At 31.5% G+C, this 22963-nt stretch overlaps 2 protein-coding genes and 1 long non-coding RNA gene across 9 annotated transcripts in view; 1 reads left to right on the forward strand and 2 right to left on the reverse strand.

The window, feature by feature from the left end:
- Positions 1–22963, forward strand: part of LOC143083911 (1-phosphatidylinositol 4,5-bisphosphate phosphodiesterase delta-1-like) — a 113047-nt gene that overhangs the window by 24522 nt on the left and 65562 nt on the right. Inside the window, exon 1 of one of the 7 annotated variants that reach the window (XM_076260310.1) lies at positions 9100–9161. The exons of the other annotated variants lie outside the window; for them this stretch is intronic. Coding sequence (XP_076116425.1) covers positions 9110–9161 — 52 coding nt within the window. The 5' untranslated portion in view covers positions 9100–9109. Of the gene's footprint in view, positions 1–9099; positions 9162–22963 lie in introns of those variants that run through there. 7 annotated transcript variants of the gene reach the window in all.
- On the reverse strand, positions 9040–12592 carry LOC143083912 (barrier-to-autointegration factor-like). Its single transcript, XM_076260315.1, has 4 exons — positions 12500–12592; positions 11340–11465; positions 10944–11128; positions 9040–9861 (listed from the first exon to the last, which is right to left on the reverse strand). The coding sequence occupies exons 2-3, from the start codon at positions 11463–11465 to the stop codon at positions 10952–10954; spliced, it is 303 nt and encodes a 100-aa protein (XP_076116430.1). The 5' UTR covers positions 12500–12592; the 3' UTR covers positions 9040–9861; positions 10944–10951.
- On the reverse strand, positions 17262–18479 carry LOC143082021 (uncharacterized). The gene is made up of 2 exons (XR_012980224.1): positions 18346–18479; positions 17262–17816 (listed from the first exon to the last, which is right to left on the reverse strand). It is a non-coding gene; the product is annotated as an uncharacterized LOC143082021 (long non-coding RNA).

Raw genomic sequence — 22963 nt, forward strand, 5'->3', positions numbered from 1 at the left:
TATATAAAAAGAAGTAATAATATTACACTTAACATGTTCACTGTAAAAATTATTTATTCGTAATAAAATAAAAAGATTTAGCAATAATTATATTTATGTATTTATCCTAATTTTACGTTTTAGAACTAAAAAACAAATCAACACTTATACTTTATTCAAAATTAATTTGCACCTTTAAATACAATTCTTGGAAAAATGATAACCTCTATTTATACCTGTTTTTTGATAAACACTTCTTGGAAAAAAAGTATTTTTGATAGTAGATTACCAAAGGATATAGGTTAGCAATTTAAAAAAACTAAGACACTAAATATTTCTAAGGTATTCATGTATTGTTTCCAAATTATTTGCAAAATTTACATGCATGAGTTAAAATTGAGAAAAAATGTGAAAATTGATGCCTTATAGCATATATTCAATTCATTCATGTATGGTTTAAATTATGATTTTTCCAAGAAAATTATAACAGATATAAAGATTTTAACTTTGATATTTAAGTCCTTTAATTGTATTTCGAACACCTGGGAAAGTTTATTTAGTTTCTTACTTTTTTTTATGTTGGAAGTCAATATTAACACAAATTTAAGAACAAAAATCATGAATTTATATATCAACTTGACCTTTGACCTAATGACCTTGTTTGCAGAGTCAGTGCCAGTGGTCAGAGCTAGAACAGAACCAGAAGACTAATAATTTACAAACTAATAAATTTGGAGGGATGGCTAGCGAATAATACTCGAACAATGGCATCTGCTGCTTCCATGTTTCATGAAAGAGTTGTCTATCTTGTCACCAAAAAATGTTACAGTACTGAATTGCAATAGTATCTTGTGTTCTTGGAAATCAATTGAACAAAACATTAAAATGTATTTTTTGAAATTTTCTATAGATTGTCATTATTTGTTTGAATTAAACTAATTTTGTATTTGAATTATCTGGATATTGTTATTTATGAAAGTTCTGTAAACAAAATGTTTGTTTTTTTTGTGCTCTTATTTGTATCTATCTTGAATTCAGAAGCCTTTTGTGAGAAAGGGAAATAACTACAAAGTTACATTTTTACGAAAGGGAAACAACTCACTAAATTTTGTACATCCATTTAGATAATAAGGTTTGAATTTAATTGGAAGTAGTTTGGGCTAACAATTTGCATGTCACAGTTTGTTGTAAATCGCAATAAAGAAATGTAGTGGTTAATTAAGCGAAAATATTTTTCCTTTAAAACTAGATTTTCAACATGTTAAGAAATAACTTTAAAAGTTCATTTAGATAGATTGTTCATGATAAAAGTCTCTTTGACATGGAAAGAATGAGATCTTATTTTCTTTTTTTAAATTCCCAAGTTTGATGGATGTTTCAATTATTCATACCTTTTGTATTGATTCACTTGGCAGAAGAATTAGGCCATTTCATTATAAAGAAAATTACATCTAATTTATGGGGATAGATCTCGTTTTTCTTAGATGTACTATTTTAACCCATACTTTCTCATTTAATGTAGATGTTTTGTGAAGAAAAGTCTTTTAAAAAAGATTCATAGCAAATAAAGATGAGAAAAACAAGTTATAATTTATTACATCATTTCTTATGCATACATGTCATAAATAATGACTCAAACGCCATCCACTCTTCACTTCAATGAATGCTTTGCTTCAATGAATTCTTTACTTATTATTTTCAATAGGTAAAAAAATACAAAGCAATTTATTATATTGACTAGCATGAAATCACCATGTGTAAACAGCGTACAGAATAAATTCATACGAAAATTCTAGATAAAAATAGATCACGATCGTAAAGCTACGTGTACACACTGTTAGGCCTTTGTTTATTCAAGTATACCATCTCTATGTCAAAGCACCTATGAATGTTTGCTAAACTAATATTTTTAAAATACTCTATTATATATACTTATTATGTTTGTATTTGAAATTTCGTATGAATAATACTGTTTACCAGTCAATTTAAATATCTTACTACATCAATTAGGCAATCCTCATCAGACTGTGAAAATTTCGTTAGAAATCTTATTGTTGAAGATTTAAATCGAAAAACTTTTGAATTTTGACATCATCACGATATATTTTCATCAAATTGGATGTCTCTTTTGATATGGAAATCAGTTTTTTAAGTTTTCTTCACCTTTCTGACCTTGCAATAAATTTTGCTTAAGTATAGGCATTTAATTGAAAAATAAAAAAGAATTGATTTAATTGAGGCGAAAGATAGCGAAGGGGCATTTAGTTAAGTTCTTACATTGTCCATAATTTGGAATATATTTATTTAGGTCGTTTTCATAATGGATGTTCTAATTATAGAAATATCATCGAATCATGTCTATTTAATGTTTATTTGCTTTAAATTATTTCTCATTTAATTTGTATGGTTAAAAACAAAATGTAATTGTAAAACATTCTAAGTCAGAAAAGAATTTAAATCACAAATTTTTTGGTTGATCCTAATTGATCTTATTGAAGTATTTATTGAACCACTGTACTAAGGGGGAAAACTCTTAAATCAAAACATGAAATCCAGGTTATATATTTTTTTATTTCATTCATTTTTCAAGAAATTTTGCATATGTTATATGAAATCCTGATTGTTTTAAATAATTTAGATTAGTTTATTCTGCATAATAGATATTATAATGCTTGTATATTGTGTAAACTGCCAAAATATTAAGTATTTCACAGACTTTGGTCGATGATAGATTGAAATGTTTTGTCAAGTGGGCAGAGTCAGATAAATGATATAGTTTGTCAATTGGGTGGAGTCAGACTTTGCTGATTATGTTAAATTAAATTAGATTCAAAGTTAGTTCCACTTTTTGGTCAGCTTTCTGGAATTTTTTTCAAGATAAAAAAATCCATATTTTTTGTTATTTGAAAACTATTATGTAGATTAGAAAATTAAATTTTTTGAATCATTGATTTTTTTTTCAATTGATGTTAAATTAAAATATGTTTGGACACTTAAAGTGATACATTGGTAAAGGTTAAAGTTTAGGTATATGATCCTCGAGATAATGTTAAAATCGTTAGAACTTATATAATTTAGCAAATATTTGCATCATAATATAATAATGTCAAAAATGTGATTGCTCTAAGTTTAACATCTCTTTTGAGATTATTTTTGTATTTAAAACGTGAAAGGTCTTTAAGAAATGAGAGTTGTTTATGTATTATGTTTATATTAAAAAAGGGGAAATATATTTTTCACATACATAACTGTATATCAGTGCTGATATGTTTTGAATATTAAATGTGTATATTTCAAATGATGTAAAAAAATATATCTTTGTCATATTTAATTTTTGTTTATATATTTACATTTAACTGCATAATAAATTTTTCAGAAAAAAACATACATGAGTTTGTTTCTTTTGACAGAAATAAAAATAGAGTTATCTCTCTTTGAATATCAGATGGAGTTGAATAAAGAGGAGATAACTCAATATGACAAGTTATAACAGATGAATGAGTCTTTCCAGAGAGTCCACCCCATCTTAGATCAGAAAATAATAATAGAAAATAACAACAACCCCATAACAATGTTTTTATATGATTTCAGGCACTTTGGCACAGATCAATTTTGTTGTAAATTTTAAGTTTCAAGCTTGTATGAAGAAGACCAGTAGAAATTATGTAGGACCAATTTGTATTAACTTATGTGTTGGTTGATGTGATTGTTCTCTAGTCAAATATTTTTAGAAACTCTTTCTTTTTTTATGCTTAATTGAGAAGAAATTCTTAGTTTGGGTCAACAATATTATAGACTGCATTTAATATAGGAATGAACTCTGAATATCATTTATTATTTTCCTCCAGTCATGAGTCATGAGTGTCAATCATATCCTCATATTAAATCAAATTTCCACAGTACATTACATATATAAATATATTTGCTATTAACAAGTTGTCTTTGAGAAGGTGTTGGAAGAGTCATAATATATACCGGTATATGATATTCTTGAGGTAGTGGAAGTTTAGCAGGATTGCTTCCCTTTGTACATGTAGTAGTTACCTTAGCCAGCCATATGCCATTGAGCCTGGAAAATACTTTTTTATGCCCCACTTACGATAGTAGAGGGGCATAATGTTTTTCTGTCTGTGAGTTTGTTCGTTCTGTCTGGCCTTTTGTCTGTCCCGCTTCAGGTTAAAGTTTTTGGTCAAGGTAGTTTTTGATGTAGTCTGATCAACTTGACACTTGGAACACATGTTCCCTTTGATATGATCTTGTTAATTTTTATGCCAAATAAGAGTATTTACCCAAATTTCAAGGTCAACTAAACATAGAAAATGAAAGTGATAGTGGGGCATCTGTGTACTGTGGACACATTCTGCCTGGGAAGTACTTTTTTATAGCTCATTCAGTTAAAGTGCTCCTGTGTTAAACAGATATCTTTGGTTCGTTTCCTAGAGCAGACTAATTGATGTTGTAATATAAATCATGCTCTCCTGTTACATTTGACATATAGGTTTAATGGACATGGATGGTTGGATGACCCTTGTGGTAACTGATACAAGTCTCTTAGCAGTTGAAACCATGTGGTCATAAGATACATCCAGTTACCAAATACATAATTACAAGTAATAGTAAACTATAATGGGTTGGGAATTTAATTACTTTTGAAATGACAATTAACAGTAATTAATTTGACGAAACAAGAAAGTTATTGAACTAACCTATTTTTACCAATAACCAATTAAATATTTATATTGTGGTGGAACATATAGAAGAACACTGGTGAATTATTTACTTGGTTAATTGCATGTTTTCCTTTTGCTTGTACGAAAAACCATTTGAAAATATCATTACGAATATACTTTCCCAAAAATGCTTTAAAGGTTGTTTTCCTATGAGATCTGACAGAAAACACTAAGCCAGTCAACACTGATGTTGTAAGTTTTAATCACTGCTATGGCAGTTGCCTTTGTCTGCAGTTTTAATTGACTAAGATTGCTAGTTTTCCTCTCACAGGTCAGTGGGTTTCTCTCCGGGTCCTCCACCAAAAAAAAAAAATGGCTGCCAAAATGATAAACCCTAGTGTTGGACATGTGCATTTAAACATGCTAGCTGTGCTTCAATCAAAATGTGCTTCTGTCAACCCATTAATACACCCCATTTAATGAATAAATTGATTAATTGATTTTTGGTGTTTTAACACCACTTTTAAGCACCACATTTAGGCTATTTCGTGGCGGCCAGCTTTCATTGGCGGTGGATTAAAGACCAATTTCGTGATACATGTACATCTTACCTAAGGATGTAGTTTTTTTCCCTTATTTAGACCTCAAAAGACCTGGAAATTTAATTAAAAGTATTGATTGGGTTGCTAGATCTATTTAAATCATTGATTGCATGAAGGTGTAATTAACACCTTGAAGAGGGTCTTCAGGGAGAGCATTACTTTATTTACTGATTTAGAATTGAAAGATGAAGAGAATAATAGATTTTACATTTTAATTGATTCTGTTCATAAGCTATGTCCAGATATACATGTAAAGCTTAGTTGTTCAGATCCAGGATTTTGAAAAAGAGGGGGCCCTGGTGGGCCAACTTTTTGGAGTGATGTTTGTTAAAAGTCTATGTATGCATTTAGCATATATGTAGCTCTATAAAGGGGGCCCATGCTCACCTGGCACCTAAATCTTCTTCTTCCATATACTGCCAACATTCAACTTTCTGACTATACTGGAATACTGAATATATCAACCAGTGATTTCAAATGAATTACAGGAGATTAAGGGTATGAGATAGCAAATTGAAGGTTCAAAGGTCAACCAACTCCCTCCAACAATTATGTAACCATGGTTGGTGCAAGTGTCATGTTTCTTATGGTTTGGATCACTAAATCAGTGAAGCCAAAATAAATTTGACCTTATATTTTTGTACATCCTACATCTCCATTCTGTTTTGTTCAAATTATATGTTGCCATATAGTTTATATGTCAATCTTGAACATCCTCCTAAATATGCATGAAATATTTGCCACTGGACGTTAAGCAACCAACAATCAATCAATCAATCAATCTTGAACATATGTGGATTATTATTGTTCATATTTACTTTTAACTGAAACATTAAAAGATGTTGTGTGTTGGTATATCTTGGATACAAATATCATAATCATATATGAACAAGGTTGAATTTCCATAACATGCAACAAAGATTAAGCGGATCATCAACTAAACAGAAATCTTATTGAGGCATTTACAGCAATCAGACAAACAATTTTACTGGTGGAATAGAGACCCAGCTATATACATAAGTTATTCCAGAATAATATTATATAATTACTTTGGGATTTTCAATTAACTGGAAATTACTGTACAGCTGTCATAATTTAGCTGTAAATCAAGAAATATTTGTTTATCTATTTATTAATCAATGCTCACTAATAGCTAAGACTGATTGATGGGATACAGTGGCGGATCCAGAGGGGGAGGGGGTTCCGGGGGTTGGAATCCCCCTTTTTTTTTTGGCCGATCAATGCATTTGAATGGGGACATATAGTTGGAACCCCCTCTTTGTCCTTGGTTGGGAAGCCCATTTTTTTAAAATGGCTGGATCCACCACTGGGATAACAACAGAACAATTAATACAAAGGTATATCACAAAAATCAAGACAACCAACAGTCAAATATTACTTGAAATCTAAAGGAGAGTCCACCCTCCTTTGATATCCAGTGCCAATCTGTAAAACCCAACATTTAGGTAGATCTGGCTTGCCAAGAATAATACCCCAGCAAGGCACTCAAGCCACATATGCTTCCATTCAGTCTGGTTAGATTGCTATAAGGTAACTTGTAATACTCATTGACATATTCCCCATTTCCATTATAAATTTTATGAATGAAACAGTTTGGTCAATGTCCACCTCTCAAGGTCGTTTTAAAATTGAAAATAGACTGAAAATGATGATTTTTCAGTAGGGTTGGGTTTTAACATACCAGAAACCTGTGCTACCATCCCCAAACAGCTCAATATATAGTTTAATAAATCAGCACCAGCTTCAATTGTTTACCTATGCCTGATTTTCCAGAAATCTCCTGTGATGAAATGAGTTGAAAAGAAACCATAATTCTGAATTATCGTCCAGTACATACATCATGAAATATTTGCCACTGGACATTAAACATGAGATAATCAGTCAATACTCTTGTATCAAACTACTTGCATTTATCAGTTAATAAAATTGGATCTATACATTACATTTTATTTATTTCTTCTAACCAAAAGGGGAAATAACCCAATTTTCCCAAAGGGACTAAAAATATTTCAATAAGACATTTCTTCTGTTCATAAATAAATAATGAGTTTGTTTTTATTAGCGCGATTGATTTAAACCTGTTATTGAAGCAAGAAATTGATTAATTATTGGAACAATACAAATGTGCTTGAAACTGGAAATTAGAAACTTTTATTACAGAGTTTTAAATATTTATTTAACAAGATATTCATAATGAAATGGACAAATATTGATAAAAAAACCTAGTATTTTATTGAATTATAGTGTGAATGTTTTACCAGGTTTATTGGTAATTTTTGTAGTGAAAATTATAGGTAAATTTCGGCATTTACCAATTACTTAATGGGGTCTTTTTAATTCTTGGTTATATATGCATAAGAATAATGTATATTCACAAAGTTTTATCTGACTGGTCAAATACTTTGTTGACATTGATGTCCTATTGACCAGTCACTATGTATAATACATTCTTGATAAATGTGATCTCGATTAGTGATTACCCAAATACTACATACCTAAATTATTAATTCAGTAGGTATTAATTAATTCTGCCTAAACAAGATATAACCTATTCCTGAAAGAGTGTATAGTTAGATGGAAGAATCAAGTCTTAAAAGAATGGAAAAAACTTGATTTATAGATGGATTGGAAAAATATTAATTCAAAGTGAAAAAGGAATTAACATATTTATGACAAAGAGGAAAAAATATTTCATAGATGAATGGAAAAAAATTATTTTGGAACAAATTGGAAGAAATAAGTGAACAATTTAGGATCCTGAAATTTGGACCTGCTTTATTTGGAGATAGAATACTTAGTTCGAGATTGACTTATGTGAATTATTTCCTAAGATGGAAACTTGCATTGAAATAAACATTCTTTAGTGGAGTATTAAAACTTTGATTAGAATTTTGATAACATTGAGTGTTCTGCATACAATTAATGCTGAAAGAGAAATCTGTGTAATCAATGAATGATAGCATTTGTGGCTACTATTATACTAGATTTGAAGTGATGAATTAAATTTGAAATAGACATTGAAACATACATTCATTAAGTGCAATACTAAAAGTTTACAAGTATTTTGACAACAGTTTCTGCTGGCTGATCATTGGTGACTTAAAAACAAATTTGAACTTGAATGCACAAAATTTGAATGCTTGGAAGGATGATACCTTAACTTCATATTTTTCATTAAGTTTTTGACATCAGTTTCTTCATTAACAGCTAGTTCTATATAAGATATTAACACCTTTTGAGCTAAAAGTTACTTGTATGGTGATGTTAATATACAAGTAAAATTAATATTTTACCTGTGATTATAGGTTGCACTTTGTAAATACAGCTGTTTCTGACAACACGCCTCTTTTGGGGAGAAATAGAATATTCATAGAAAATTAATTTTGTTTACATACTGGTTCCCAGTTATGCTCTCTGTGTTCCATATCACAGAGACAGAACTGGGGAATGTTACCAGTAAATAAACACGTGCTTATTGTTTACATTGAAATCTGTGGTAACCTTTCATTCGAGGTAGGGGTAGTTAAGAAAATAAGTGTAAGTTTCAACTCTGAGAAGTTCGGGGCATATAAACGTTGAAAATATGCCGCACATCCCTATATTTTGACCTTTGAAAAAAATTGTGGTGCAAATGAACTTTCAATTCTAGGATAAGATTTTTTTCAAAACTTCATAGTAAAAGTGGTACAGTTTTAGCCGTAAAAGGAGTTCCTATGGGAAATTGCATTGTCAATATTTACAGAAATGCAACCTATAAGTTATTTTTGAAAGATGTCGTATTATATATTATTTGGAACATACAATTTTGTGTAGTGATAAATTTTTAACATTAATTCTATGGAAGCTATGGAGCATCAGGATAACTTGGAGAATATAGACAATCAAATCAGTAAGCAGAAATTTTAAATTTGATTTATTTTAATTTTGATTTAAAAAGTTTAACAGTAAAATTGTGTATTCAGTTGTTCACTGCATAGTTTAAGGATGTTCGCTACTCTGTTTCAATAATAATCTTTTTAAGTGACTGCAATAAATTGAGAGTATATGAAAAACAGAACTTAACAAGCAAAAAAAAAAAAAGAAAGGTCATATAGAGTGCCCTTGTTTTTGATATTTTTTTAGCTTTTGAAAATTTTGCAGGATTTATTATGATTCTCTCAGGATTTTAAAACACTGAAAAAAAAATGGCATCTTTTTCCTTAAAAAAAAACTATGAAAAAATAACAAAGATGTTACCAAAATTTCCCCCCAAAAAAGTGGGTTAAGAGGGGGAAAATATTTTAATTGCACCTAGCTATTACATGGATAAAACTAGTGGATTCATATATCTAACTAAAAGTAAAAAAAACCAAAGGTAGCAAACATCCTTACAAAGTACCATGTCTGTTTATCCAATTTCATTAAAACTAAAAATAGATTCACAGAAATCAGCTTAAAATTTGTTTATCAAAAAGTTCGGGTAAATTCAGTCTGTTTTATTCAATCACATCAAATTGTTTATAGTTCTATTGGTGCCACGAAATCACTGCTTAAAAAATCCAAAATGCTCCAAAAATTGTCAAAGGAAGTCTTCAGGTTGAATCAAATCTCTGAAAAATAATTATCAAGCATTAAACTATAAATTTAACCTGTTTTGTAGACAGTTTTATTCAAAATAACCTTCTTAATGGTAAATCTAATACAAATGTAAAGATGTCAACCACTGCTGGGGAAAATAAGGGGAGATAATAATTCTACTCAGATTCAAATTCCTTACCATAAAGTATTTTTCCTTAAACTACAACACTTAAAAAATGCTAGATAATCAGCTGATGATAGGTCCATGAAAATATGGCAATGAAGGCCCAAGACCACAATTAATGACCCCACTTTTCATTGTCCACGAATATAGTTCCTTTTAATTAGAGTGTATTTTTCCTTAATTTTTTTTTTCCCTTCCTCAATCATTTCTTTGATTTTTTTGGGTGGAAATGAAAGAAAAGAGGTGAAATAAATTTTTGGATGTTGTATTTAAACTGATTTTGATATGGAATGAGTGATTATTATAAATTAAGGCCAAGTGCAAAAAGGCAATATTTACAGTTTTCGGAACATCTCTTGACTTGTCAATAGGGGTATGGATGTGTATTGGCTAAATTTGTAAAAGTGATTGGTTCAATCTTTCTGAATTTTGGATATATATTTGGACTAGTACTATACATTACACACACACAAAATTTGACAAAAGTGCATGGTGCAATTTTTTTAATGATGCGAAACGTTATAAAGAACTGATAGAGGAATTAATTGTGGTCTGTGGCCTGAAGGTGTGACTTCTGCCATCTTAGATTTTGAAATAACAGACAAACAATCAGAATCTGTTTCAATCTTCAATGATTATTTTTACAAATACAGATTTGTTTGATTTACTTTTTTCAATTTTGGTTATAGAAGGGGAAATAACTTCGATAACTTTTATAAAAGAATGTGTTGTAAATTCATCTAAATTTGTTTTGTCAATTTACAGAAGCATAAATCCATTTGTATGTTGTTTTTTTGCCTGATAACAGTCACTAATATTTAAGCTCAGCCCTTAATTTAAATATGAAATAATGAAGAGTTTTTGTTTCTGGTAATTGTATATATAAAGAGAAAACTATAAAAGATTCATACAAACATTTATTTTACATACATTTAAGTCTATTGTGTCTGGTCAACATTTTCAACTTTTCCCTTGTGGGAACCAAACTGTTTATTCCACTCTTCCAGAGCAATATATGCCAGTTCTGCATCCTTCTTATTTCCTGTTATTCCTTGTAGCCAACCTGTAAATTGACTACCTTCTAATTGTAAATACCTCATAAAAAGCTGACAGGCCTGAAATAAGGAATGGTTTATTAAAATAGTTTGTGTGTAATTTAGATATAACAAAATAATTAAGTTAAAAATAAGAAGTAAAAATAAAAATATATATATATATTATTTTCACTTATTGTTTAATTATGGCAAAGCATCTGGTCATAGGAGACCAGCAAGAATTTATACTCATGAAAATACATTTCAAGATTAAACATTTAAAATTATTTACCAAGAAATATCCTTTATTTCCTAGCTTTTCAGCAGAAGCATATCCAATGCCTGGAACATTACAAATGTTGGACATTTCCATCGCTGTATTAATAAATTTTGCATGTTTTTCAGTCACGCCCGACATCTGTAAATATAAAGTGTTGATACATATCAATTTTAAAGTAGTATAATTTATTTTCCATCAAACAAAACCACTGTGTTTGTTATATTATTTACAAATATATAAATTTCAAAAATAAATGAAAGGTTTTCCTTTTGTAAAATTTACACTCGTCCAGGCTCACTTTGAAACGCTGTTTGACGATGATGGCCTTAAAACTTTGACATTATTACATTCTCAAGGTCATTGGTACCTGATGTCATTAATAAGACCCCATGCCTATATCACGTTCTACACAGGCAAATTTAACTCGCATCAATTTCATGTGAATCGATCCAGGAGGAACGGGGGGGGGGGGGGGGGTTCCTTTGGGTTCATACCCTACTTTTTTTGTGCAATTGCATTTGAATGGGAACATGTAGTTGGACCCCCCCCCCCCTCCCTTTGTCTTTGGTTAGGACCCCACCCCCTTTTTAAAATGGCTGTGGATCCGCCCCTGCTTACACAGGGTACGTGTGTCTATTTCTATTTTAAAATAAGTTTGTTACCATTTTGAATGCAATTCCATTTTAGAGAATACAAACAGGCCACCAACCTGTTCTTTTTTACACTTAGTTATAGAAACAACGATCTCAAGTATTCTTTCTCTAATTATCACATACCGTTCGTTTCATGGCCATTGTCTTCATAGCATCAGACAAATTACAAAGAGCTAGGAATCACTCCTGCTTATATACCCCAATGGTAGCCTTACTATATTCTTGTAGAAGAGGTGTTCTTCCATAGTGCCTCATTACTAGTATTACAGTTTCCTTTGGAACACCCCATCACATTTGATCTGAGACAAGATTTACCCACTAAACATCTTATTCTTTTCTATGCTTATTTTAAAATCAAATGTATAAAATGAGGCTAAATCTGCCGAACTGTAACTAATGTAAATCATCTAACCTACATAAGGTACAAAATCATCACACTTTTATTTCTTCTTGATGTAATTAGCTGGTTTCATTTAATGTAGATATTTATATATTTTTAAACATGAATATTATCCATACCTTTAAATCTGTTTAGGCCTGATGAATAACTTTGATCTCCAATTCTTTTTATTAATCTGAATTTTGAAATGTAGAGATATGCTTTGTTTTTCTCACAACGAAGGCAAATGATTGGTCCAGCTGGACAGCTGTCCACTGCATCATGTGTTGCAACTTTCTATTCATAGTTAGAAACTTCTAGAAAGGTAACACCTATAAAAAATTAAAAATAGAAAAAACTCAACCCATTTTAATAAATAGAATTTAACGTCCGTGACAGAAATACATATAGGGGTCATCGCATTACATATGCTACTGGCCACACTTTAATTAATGACAGGTTTCAGTAGAAAATAATTTAAAGTTATGGTTTTGTTATAGGTCAATTTACATGTGATTTAATTCAATCCTTTTTGAAAATTGCTCCAAGTCTGAAAAAAAGTTTAAAATCACAAAAGAAAACTAACTCAGAGAAAAATTCAAAGCTGAAAGTCCCTAATCAAATGTCAAAATCAAAAGCTCAAACACATGGAACAAATGGATAACAACTGTCTTATTCCTGACTTCGTACAGGCATTTATTTATGTAGAAAATGGTCACGATTGAACCTGATCTAATAGCTAGCCTAGCTGAGCTTCTCACTTGTATGAAGTGCAAGATGTATGACTTATCAGAACAGGCCTGGAGCAATTAAAGAATCAATTTTATTAGATTGTCTAAAGGTGTTTTACCACCAAATCATAGTACTAACATCACAACATACAGAAAAGGGTTGACAAAATATTTTCTGGAATTCGACATGTGAATGCTGCTTTCAGATGTGGGCTTTTCTCGCTGTATTGATGATCCAAATACTCCTGGTGGCCTTTGGCTGTAACTGGTCAGATTGTGTCCTTTTGACATGTTTGACACATCCCCTCTTTCGTTATCAATTTTATTGTTTTTATAAAGTAAATTTTTTCAATATACCGGGCCGTATATGAATATGAGATTTTTTAACATTATCAGTTTGATATGTAAATAATTGCAAAAAGATCTAGATATACATAATGTAAAACCAATAGAAATCATAAATGTTATATAAACTTTTTAAGGTGGTACCCAACACTTTCATTAATTTGGCTCGTTTAATTTCATAAAAATTTGACAAAGTATTTTCTTCGACCCTTTGACATAAATATAAAAATTTCAAAAAATTTGAACCAATCATTTTATCACAAAAATTACACTGGTTATATAGCAGTTTGACAAACACAAATTTTGATCATTGAGAAGCTTGATATTCCCTTTACAACACAACGTAATTAAAACGTTTAGTTGATTTTACAGAGTTATCTCCCTGTAGTGTTAGGTACCACCTTAAGTACATGTATCAGAAACTCTCTGTTTATGCCATTCATCCAATCCATACTATGTTATGATTATTTTGTTTTGATGTCCTCCAGTCAGTTGATTAAGGCAGATAATAAACTGTAAATATTAGAAGCCTATACAAAAACACGGGTGTCATTCGGTTTATCGAGAGAAATGGTCGTGAAAAAATATCCAACGGCGGTCAAGTATTGAGAGACGATCGTGAACGTTCTGGTAACGGATCGTGAAAGACATTTAATGTATATTCTAATTCAAATTCTTTGAAAAAATCGCTCAATTTTCAAAACGCGGAACAAATCCTAACAAAAAAATATGTCTGTCAAAATGGTTTAACTTCCTCAACATAACTGTGAAAGAAGATAAAGAAAATATGAAGCACTTTTTGAAAAAAACACAAAAGGCGCAATGCGTGTCTATGAAATTAATTACAAATAACACCCTTTTTGTACCTATAATGGTCATATTTCAGAATATCATGATATATTTGAAATTTAATCTTTGGTGTATCTGATAGTACAGTAAAATTATAGCATGTTCTTCCATTAAAAGCGTTAATTTGTTTATGAAAACCTTGAATTTGTTGAATTTCCATCAAACTTGATCGTGAAAGATCAGGCAACGTATTATTTCGATCGTGAAAGAAAATGCGTGACCAGACTTAATACTAGTATTCAGAAATCAGTATTTCTTTTACCATTTGATAAATCTGCAAGTGGTTGAAGCCTGTAACTATTTTTATAAGGATGAACATTACAGCTAGAATGAAATTCAAAACAGTGTGACTGTGGCCATTGATTGACACATTAAATTCATCCATTGACTGGGACAATTTAGGTGAACGTTTATATGTAACGACCACTGCTCACTATGTACTTTTTAAAGACACTTAAACTATGGGGTCACCAAAGGTTCTCAACACCTTAATAAAGTAATTCGAAAAATTAATCAGAAATAACACGATGTTTTGATTTATATCAATTATATAAATCAAAACAAAGTTTATTCCTGATTAATTTTTCGAATTATTTTATAATTAAAGGCGTTAAGAAACCTTTGGTGACCCCACAGTTTAACTGTCTATCGTAGGTACGTCGTGAACAGTGGTCGTTACAGACAAACCTTCACGTAAATTGTCCCAGTCAATGGATGAATTTAATGTGTCAATCAATGGCCACAGCCACACTGTTTTGAATTTCATTCTATTATCTTTTTTTCTATTAAACACTTCACCTCGAAAGTTAAAAAAAACAACAACTAATCTATACTATTAAACGAGAAGACCTCATTTTGTGTGTCGCTTCTCTTCCTTCCACAATAAATCAATCATCATGCCTCTGTGTTCTATAGGTAACATGTATAGTCGCATTTGTCATCCATTCTTAGGATTATTCAGATTGAGTTATTTTGGGAGAAAAACGACAAAAAAGGAGTCCGGATATGATTCCGTCATCAGACTAAATTTTAGTCATGGATAAGACTTCCGGTTTGAAACATGCACAAATACAACCAATCGTACGATAGATTACAAAAATGAAAAATAAATAAGCCAATTAGAGCGTTCTCCATAACATGGTGTTTAGATCGCAAGAACCCCAACTATTATACCTCCTTATAGAGGACATTATTTTTTCGCGTTTATCTACATGTAAATTACGATTATATTACTTTAAATATAGAGACTGTCTGTATTCTGTCTACTGTTTTCTTTGAAATGTTTACTGTTTAAGGGGTCTTACCAGTTGCATATCTATCAAAATAAGTAAAACATGTGACACAAGTACAACCAATCGTATGATAGATAACAAAAATGAAAAATAAATAAGCGATTCAGAGCGTTCTCTATATCATGGTGTTTAGATCGCAAGAATCACACCTATTATACCTCTTTAGAGAGGACAATTATTTTTCGTGTTTCATATCATGGTGTTTAGATCGCAAGAACCACAACTATTATACCTCCTTAGAGAGGACAATTATTGTTCGCGTTTATCTACATGTAAACTGCGATTGTAATACTTTAATATATAGAGACTCTCTGTATTCTGTCAGGGACTTTCTATGTTAGTATAGAAAGTCGACCTCGATCACAAACTTTAACCTGAAGCGGGAGAAACGGACGGACAACCGACCAAACGAACGAACGCACGGATGCACAGACTAGAAACATAATACCCATAAAAGGGACATACAAATTTATTGTTGAAAGGGAAAAAAGTGATTTGGCAAAAATGAAAGTAAGGTAGAGATTAGAGGGAGGCAGGACCTTTTTCGAGGCGTCGGGATTTGGTGTTTTTAAGCTCGGGATTTGGGGATTGATCCTTACGGGATCCTGGAATATATTTTTCGATTTCGGGATTTCGTGATATGAATTTCTTTCAATTCTGCATCTCGGGATTTCATTGTTTTAAGCCCGGGATTTCGGGATCAGGACCCCTCCGACCACCCCTCAAATTAGCCTTAGTCGGTCTTGGTCATTATACAAGATTCATATCCTACCATTGGAATGTTAATAGGGCTCTTCAAAGAAAAAGCACCGATGGATTGTTCTAGAAGCATATTTTATAAGACTAATAATGGTCCATATATAAGAAGTTACATTTATTTCATGTTTGAAACGGTGCAAATTTTTAATTTGATTTGACTTTTACCAAAAGAAGCATTGTAGCAAAGGAGAAGAATAATTGAATTTAACAGAAAGGAAACAAATATCGGACTTTAGGGAGAGGGATTTTGATACATTTTGTGAAATTATCCATACATAATATCTTTTACAAAGAATCATCCTACAACAGTTCACAAGCTATATACGCCCGCGATTTCGCGGGTGTGTTCTAGTAACGTGTTTAAATAAGTGAGCAAGATTCAGCTCTGTGAATCAGTCTAGTGCACTTCAGGCAGACCGACTCTAGTTAGCCAATAATATGGATATGCAACGTTTAACCTTAAGTGTTATCCATCAAACAAAAAATCATAGCAAAAACAGCACATTTCATGTGTAATTTGGAATTGAATGATAACCAACATTTTGTAATGTCTTGTTTGCTTTACTTATGATAGTATATTTGTTGAACGTCTATAATATCAAGGGTTTTACTAGAAGTGTCAAATGCGCTTAAGATTGTCAATGTTTCATAAAAAAGGTCAAGATCAGATGAACCATGCCATACAGATCTCTACAAATATCCCGTACACCAAATAAATGTGTTCCGATCCTTACAGTACCTTAGAAACTGACACATGTAAAAGTTATGCTTGGCCAATTAATTCGGATCATAAGGTCAAACGTATATGAACCCTGACCGACAGCCAGACATAGACATCTTACAATCATTCAATAAATCAAACACAATTGAAGTCATCAAGGTCAATGAAACATGCAGACAGACATGTACACCATACACGAAACACCTTGTCGCTTTAGCATACAGGTATATATTCAAAAAGCCAAACAACATAAAACAAACATTGCCGAATGATGCATGATAATGAGTTCAATGTTAGTTGAAACAATGCACAAGTCGAAAATGTACACCTTACAATCATAACAACAGACAGTTATCCTAAAGCTTAACGAATCCTCGATACGGACTTGACCACTAAAATGAATCTTCATCCATGAAATGAGGCAAATTCAGGGTCAGGTGAATCCTGTCTGACGGACATGTAGGTTATAGGATGCAATATACAAAATGTGGGTATCCTATAACTCGTGATAAGTGAGTACTTCACATGACAATAAAAAGCTTCATCCTACAATCATCCATCTATTTTACAAACACCATGTTCACAAATGCCCAAATAATAATTTTAATGTATTTGTATATTCGTGTGTTGCTTCTGTAACGTTATCTGCATCTTCAACCTCTTCCATTGGCTCAACTTCACTGGATTTTTTTTTTCGGCGTTTTGTCACCCATTGTCTTTTCTTATTGCCGTAGTTGTTATTTCTTTTTCTTTTCATTTTCTGAAAATATTAATATTTGAGATGCTTAAACCTATTGAGGATGTTGACCTATCTAGCCTTTCTCTATACCAATAACAAATATCAATTGTCATATAATTGAAGAATAATTTGAACGTCTTCGTAGCATCAGATTTTTCACGATCCTTTTCACGATCTTCAAAAATGCGGTACGTGATCTTTCACGATCCAAAAAATCAATTTTGTGTAAATAGTTCTTTATTTATCAAATTTCAGATTATATTCATACAAAATAACTATGAGAACCGTTTAATTAATTCAAATACAATACCCTTATTCTGATAAAAGTAGTTTCTCTAGTCGAATTTGTGAAAAAATCGTGTTTGTTTACATTTTTTTATGTCATTGAAATGTCGAGAAGCAATCTGCCTTTTGTCGTTTTGTAATAACTATGTACTTTTGAAACTGGATATTCTCACATAATGATCATAATGTTGAACCATTTTGACAGACAGTTTTATTTTGTCGTAAATGTGTCTGTATAATTAATTTAATTATAATATTTACTGACCTTTCATATGTCTTCTCGATTAAATGTCTTTCACGATCCGTTACCAGAACTTTCACGATCGTCTCTCAATACTTGACCGCCGTTGGATATTCTTTCACTATCATTTCTCTCGATAAACCGAATGACACCCGTGAAAAAGCATGTGCAGACATTCACTCTTTAAAAGGGTTTTAACTCCCACATTTAATTATTCAAATTATCTATTATTAAGAAAACAAAAAAGACAAAAGGTTTAATGTGCATACAATTGTATACCCTAGCCTGTTCAAACTTAGGTATATTATTAAGTTTATCAGTGTTTTCTATATATATATTCAGGTATTTTTATACGCCCGTCAAAATTTTGACGGGACGTATTATGGTATACAAATGTCCGGTGTCCGTCCGTCCGTCTGTCTGTCCGTCCGTCTGTCTGTCTGTCTGTCCGTCTGTCCGGCTTAAACATGTCGCACCGTAACTTGAGAACGACTTATCAAAATTTCATGAAACTTAATATAGTTGTTTCTTATGATGGTCAAATGATCTGTATACTTTTTGGTGAAAATAAGATTTAAACTTTTTGAGTTACAGCACTTTGTAACTAAAACAGGGGTGTGTTTTTTTTCACATGTCGCACCGTATCTCAAAAACATTTCTTGATTATTGCTTAAATCTTTACACACTTCTTAGTTATATTAATCTAAATATCTGTATACTTTTTGGTGATGATTCAAAATTTCATTATTGAGTTTTTGAGTATTTTGTAAAAAAGGGGGAGGGTTTTTTTACATGTCGTGCCGTATCTCAAAAACGATTTATGATTATTGCTTAAAACATTACACACTTCTTTGTTATATTAATCTAAAGATCTGTATACTTTTTGGTGATGACTCAAAATTTATTTTTGAGTTATTGAGTATTTTGTAAAAAAAGGGGAGGTTTTTTTTTACATGTCGCACTGTATCTCAAAAACAATTTATGATTATTGCTTGAAACTGTACACACTTCTTTGTTATACTAATTTAAAGATCTGTATACTTTTTGGTTTGATTCAAAATTTTATTTTAGTGATATTTGTAAAAAAAAAACAGGGTGGGGGGTTTCACATGTCCCGCCGTGTCTCAAAAACAATAAATGGTTATTGCTTAAAACTTCCTCAGAAACTAATTATGATTATTGCATAAAACTTCCACATAAGACGTTGGGCGTATCATGCGCTCATGGCGCAGCTGTTTATTTTATCTTGTAGTTCCATTTTCATTAGTATAGAAAAATAAAAAATAAATAAAAAAGTTGTTCTCTCAATAATTCAATATCAATTCAATCCATTCATTAACACACATGTCAGGATGAGTTAAACAAGTCTTTTCTTTCAATTCTAACTTTGGTACCTCAGTGGACGTGTGGTCAGTAGTCCAACTTCTGTATCATTAGCCTGTCAAAACTCAGAGGTTATGAGTTTGAATGAATGAATTCTGCATGTGTCAGATGCATTTTACTCCAATCGTAATTCATTAGAATTGTCAACTTCCTGCAGCAGGTCTGATTGTGTCTCTGGCACTCTGGCTTCCTTCACAATTCAAAAACTGACAGCCACTTAAGAACCCTCTTTTTTTTGGGATGATCAATGCATTTGAATGGGGACATGTAGTTGGAACCCCCCCCCCCTTTTGTCCTGGGTTAGGAACCCCCCCCTTTTTAAAATGGCTGGATCTGCCCCTGTCCATGTATGTAATTTAAGATTCTGAAAAGATTATAAATTCAGTAATTATTGCGATGTTTTTATTTTAGGGAAAAATGCGACAGGGTTAATATTCTCAATAATTTTAAGCCACATTTTGAATTTTTATGCCCCACCTACGATAGTAGAGGGGCATTATGTTTTCTGGTCTGTGCGTCCGTTCGTCCGTCCGTTCGCTTCAGGTTAAAGTTTTTGGTCAAGGTAGTTTTTGAAGAAGTTGAAGTCCAACAACTTGAAACTTAGTACACATGTTCCCCATGATATGATCTTTCTAATTTTAATGCCAAATTATAGTTTTGACCCCAATTTCATGGTCCACTGAACATAGAAAATGATAGTGCAAAGTTCAGGTTAAAGTTTTTGGTCAAGGTAGTTTTTGATGAAGTTAAAGTTACATCAACTTGAAACTTAGTACACATGTTCCCTATGATATGATCTTTCTAATTATAATTCCAAATTATAATTTTGACCCCAATTTCACGGTCCACTGAACATAGAAAATGATAGTGCGAGTGGGGCATCCGTGTACTATGGACACATTCTTGTTTTATATAAATTAAACAGGATTTTTTTAATAACACCAATATTTAAGTCGCATTTTAGTCTAAAATGACAAAATTGCAATTATATAAATGCATGTAATAATTTCTGAATTTACAGTAGCTACTTACAAATGACAAATTTCATAAATGCATGCATGAGGATACGTCTCCAAGGTCCAGAAAAAGTATATGCTAGATAAGAGGGAGCTAACTTGTAAGAGACAGGGGGTCAGTTTATTGCTAAACCTAATATTCTGACAAGCATAGGAAAACACAAGTATTGTTTTTTCATAATTTAATCAACAATAACAATTTAATTGAATGATAATAAATTAATAACAAATAAATTTTTAAACAATACCCGATAATGAAAATAATTATCCTAATTAATGGTACAACAAATAAAGTTAAAAATATATAATCCAAAGTAAAACAATTCTCTTTACAATGATTAAATGAAATAAAATCCATAAATACTAAATCATAAAATAAACTTAATTTAAAAAGAAAAGAAAATAAACAAAAGTTTCAAATTCAAAATTGTACAAATGACATGAGTTAAGATTGAAAAAAAATGTCAAATTTTGGGTATTTATGTTAAAAAATTTTAAGAAGGAAATTCTTAAACAAAACCAATTTAAGGAATAATTATAAACTGGTGTTTACATTTAGTAATACACATTCTCTCCCTTTGGTTATTGCATGTTGTAAGAAAATATAAAAGTCCTGTAAAAACTGAATAAAATTTTTCTAAAACGTCTAATAATTTTACATTCTGTGTTCATTCTAGTTGGATTCCTGCGTATAGATATAAGAAGATGTGGTATGAGTGCCAATGAGACAACTCTCCATTCAAGTCACAATTTGTAAAAGTAAACCATTATAGGTCAAAGTACGGTCTTCAACACGAAGCCTTAGCTCACACCGAACAGCAAGCTATAATTTAAGGGCCTATGCTTATAAATAGATTATAAAAAGTGTACAACCATGAGGTTATATTGTCTTTTTATGCAAATTTTTTTTCCCCCAGATATATAGATATTATACATGTAGAACTTAAACAATGGTAATTCCATCATAATGTAAATAAATCTTTTTAAACCAGATTAAAAACTAACAACATTTAGGTCTATAATGATTTTCATAAATATTGAGGGCCTTGGTGTCCAAGTGGACTCTTCTGACATCGGACTCAGACTTCTCTTGAACTGAATTTTACTGTGCGTATTGTTATGCGTTTACTTTTCTACATTTGCTAGAGGTATAGGGGGAGGGTTGAGATCTCAAAAAACATGTTTAACACGCCACATTTTTGCGCCTGTTCCAATTCAGGAGCCTCCGGCCTTTGTTTGTCTTGTATGATTTTTAATTTTAATTTCTTGTGTATAATTCGGAGTTTAGTATGACGTCCATTATCACTGAACCAGTATAGATATTTGTTTAGGGGCCAGCTGAAGGACGCCTCCGGGTGCGGGAATTTCTCGCTGCATTGAAGACCTGTTGGTGACCTTCTGCTGTTGTCTGTTCTATGGTCGGGTTGTTGTCTCTTTGACACATTCCCCATTTCCATTCTCAATTATAAGTAGATCAACTACTGTATCACTAGCCTCTCAACACTCAGGCCAGAGGTTGTGATTTTGAAGTCTGCACTCCAGTCGTAATTATAACAGGATTGTCAGTTTTCCTGTCAAAGATGTGGTTCTCACTAAATAGCCAATAGAACTGAAAGTGGGGGTATAGCCAATAAATCAATCAATCTATCATAAAAATGCACACACATATTCATTATTGAAAAAAATTCTATATGTTCTTCTCATATATTTTATGATAGTATGATACTAAACCCCTAACGGGAGGGATTGTACCTGATATTCATATGATGAAGACATAATCTTTCAATCAGTTTAATTGAGGTCTGGAGCTGGCATGTCAGTTAACTGCTAGTAGTCTGTTGTTATTTATGTATTATTGTCATTTTATTTATTTTCTTTTGTTACATCTTTTGACATCAGACTCGGACTTCTCTTGAACTGAATTTTAATGTGCGTATTGTTATTCTTTTACTTTTCTACATTGGCTAGAGGTATAGGGGGAGGGTTGAGATCTCATAAACATGTTTAACCCCGCCGCAATTTTGCGCCTGTCCCAAGTCAGGAGCCTCTGGCCTTTGTTAGTCTTGTATGATTTTAAATTTTAGTTTCTTGTGTATAATTCGGAGTTTAGTATGACGTCCATTATCACTGTACTATTATGCATATTTTAGGGGCCAGCTGAAGGACACCTACGGGTGCGGGAATTCTCGCTACATTGAAGACCCATTGGTTGCCTTCGGCTGTTGTTTGCTCTATGGTCGGGT

Source organism: Mytilus galloprovincialis, chromosome 7 (assembly GCF_965363235.1).
Source record: "Mytilus galloprovincialis chromosome 7, xbMytGall1.hap1.1, whole genome shotgun sequence".
Taxonomy (NCBI): domain Eukaryota; kingdom Metazoa; phylum Mollusca; class Bivalvia; order Mytilida; family Mytilidae; genus Mytilus; species Mytilus galloprovincialis.